This window comes from Charadrius vociferus, unplaced genomic scaffold (genome assembly GCF_000708025.1).
Source record: "Charadrius vociferus isolate BGI_N301 unplaced genomic scaffold, ASM70802v2 scaffold529, whole genome shotgun sequence".
NCBI classification, from domain to species: domain Eukaryota; kingdom Metazoa; phylum Chordata; class Aves; order Charadriiformes; family Charadriidae; genus Charadrius; species Charadrius vociferus.
The window spans coordinates 1,185,736-1,187,514 of record NW_009650172.1 but is presented as its reverse complement, the minus strand read 5'-3'; the positions used below and the strand labels follow the sequence as shown (position 1 = coordinate 1,187,514).

Here is a 1,779-nt window from a genome sequence, read left to right as displayed (position 1 = left end):
TTTCGCCTCCTTCAGCTCCTTCTCGGAGAGGCTGGCGCTGCGGGAGAGACCTGGGCAGAGAGGAGAGGGGGGTTAGAGGTGTGGAGGGGCTCAGTGGGGATGTGGGACCCCAGCCCTCCCCATCCAGGACCGGCAGCCCTTCCTCCAGGTATCCCTCAGCATCCCAAGTCCTTCCCTGGCAGTTGAGGGAAGGCAGGGGGGATGCTCCAGAGCTGGGGTACACTGTGGGGGGGGGATATCACATTCTGGGGGTGATGGGGACTCAGTGTGGTCCCCACCGAGATGCTAAGCTGCAGCTCTGCACACCGGGGGGACAGATGGCAAAGCCCAGGGGACACCCAGGGGCTCTAAGGACCTTTCCTCCCATCCCACCGCGGTGACTGTATGGGAAAGGAATTTTTCCAAGGGCTTCGGCAGGTCTCAGGTTGCAGCTCACATGGTTTTGGCCCCCGGCTCGAAGAGGTAGCGGGCAGGGAAGGGGCCAGCGTGTGTTCCCCAGCCCCTTGCCCCAAAATCCGGGCACGCTCAGCCCCGAGCGGGCAGGAAAGCAAACCCAGCGTCAGCGGGGAGATGCCAGCCCGCCATAACCTCATGGCAAGGCCGGTGGCCAGCCCCATCTGGGGACTGATTTATGGAGCAACACGAGATGGCAGCAGCAGACAGAAGCTGTGCAGATCCCGACCCGTCAGACACAGTCACAGCTCACACAGCAAGGAGCCAACCTCATGCCTTCGGAGCCTACGCAAGTGCTAAAAGCAAAGTGCCTAAAAACCCGGCGAAAGCCCCGCGGCAAGTGGCTGGAGTGCTGCTGGACTTCTCATGGGCTGGCCAAAAGGTCAGGGCACCAGCCCTTCCCGAGGGCCAAAAGGATGTGGAGCTGCCGGGAACGCATTTTCTCAGGGTGAGCAATTTCCTACGAGCTCGCCCTGAAGCGCCCGCGGGAAGGGCAGCGTCCCCAGCCCTGCCGAGGCCACTGCCCGGGGACAGACCCCAGTGCGGAGCATCAGCATCACCCCAGCACCCACCGAGGGAGCAGCCCCCTCCTCAAAGGTGCTGCCAGGATGGCTGCGGTGGGGTGTCCCTGCTCCAGCCCCGGCAGGGACGTGGGTGGCCCAGCAGCCCACCCCAAGCCCCGTTCCCCTAGGCGCCACCAGCACCCGCTCCCCTTCCCTTCCCATCCCTTCCCTTCTTCTCTTTCTTCATGTGTTTCTCATTTTCTTGCCTTCTGTGCCGCTTGGGAGCCTTCCAGGATATTTTCAGCAGTGGCTCAGCCTACCAGCGAGGGAAGGGATGGATGACTAAGCCAAATCCTTCCAGCGAGCCCACGGTGAAGCAGGAGGGCTGCTTCAAGCTGGGCATCTCCTCTTCCTCACCCTTCAGCCCTCCCACCTCCCTCAGCACCCAGCAAGTCCCCAGCCTGGCCCCAGCCCCACCAAGGCACGCAGGATGGTCCTGCCTCCTTGGAGAGGCTGGAGAGGAGGAGGAGGAGGGTGGATGAAGCCTTCAGGCTGTCCGACGGGAGGGGTTTGGCTGCGCATGGGGGAGAGGAGGCAGAGATGCCAGTGGAAACTCTCTCTTGGAGACGAGGAGCCCATCCACAGCGGCAATGCCGGCAGCCAACATCTCCCCCAGTTAGCGCCCGGCATTGTTTAACGCCCCATTTCTATTTGCTTTGGCGGCGGCACAGAGCGGGGCCGCGGTTTCCTCCGGCCGGGCTGGCTGGAGGCCGGCCAGCACCGCGGCTCCCGCCCGGGCGGGGGACCCCCCCGCCCCTTTTCT

The 1,779-nt window shown here is 63.8% G+C and overlaps 1 protein-coding gene across 1 annotated transcript in view; it reads right to left on the bottom strand.

Annotated features, from left to right (window-relative positions):
* Positions 1-1,779, bottom strand: part of SYNPO (synaptopodin) — a 13,485-nt gene that overhangs the window by 3,715 nt on the left and 7,991 nt on the right. Inside the window, exon 2 of the mRNA XM_009892630.1 lies at positions 7-50. Within this exon, the coding sequence (XP_009890932.1) occupies positions 7-50 (44 nt within the window). The remainder of the gene's footprint in view (positions 1-6; positions 51-1,779) is intronic.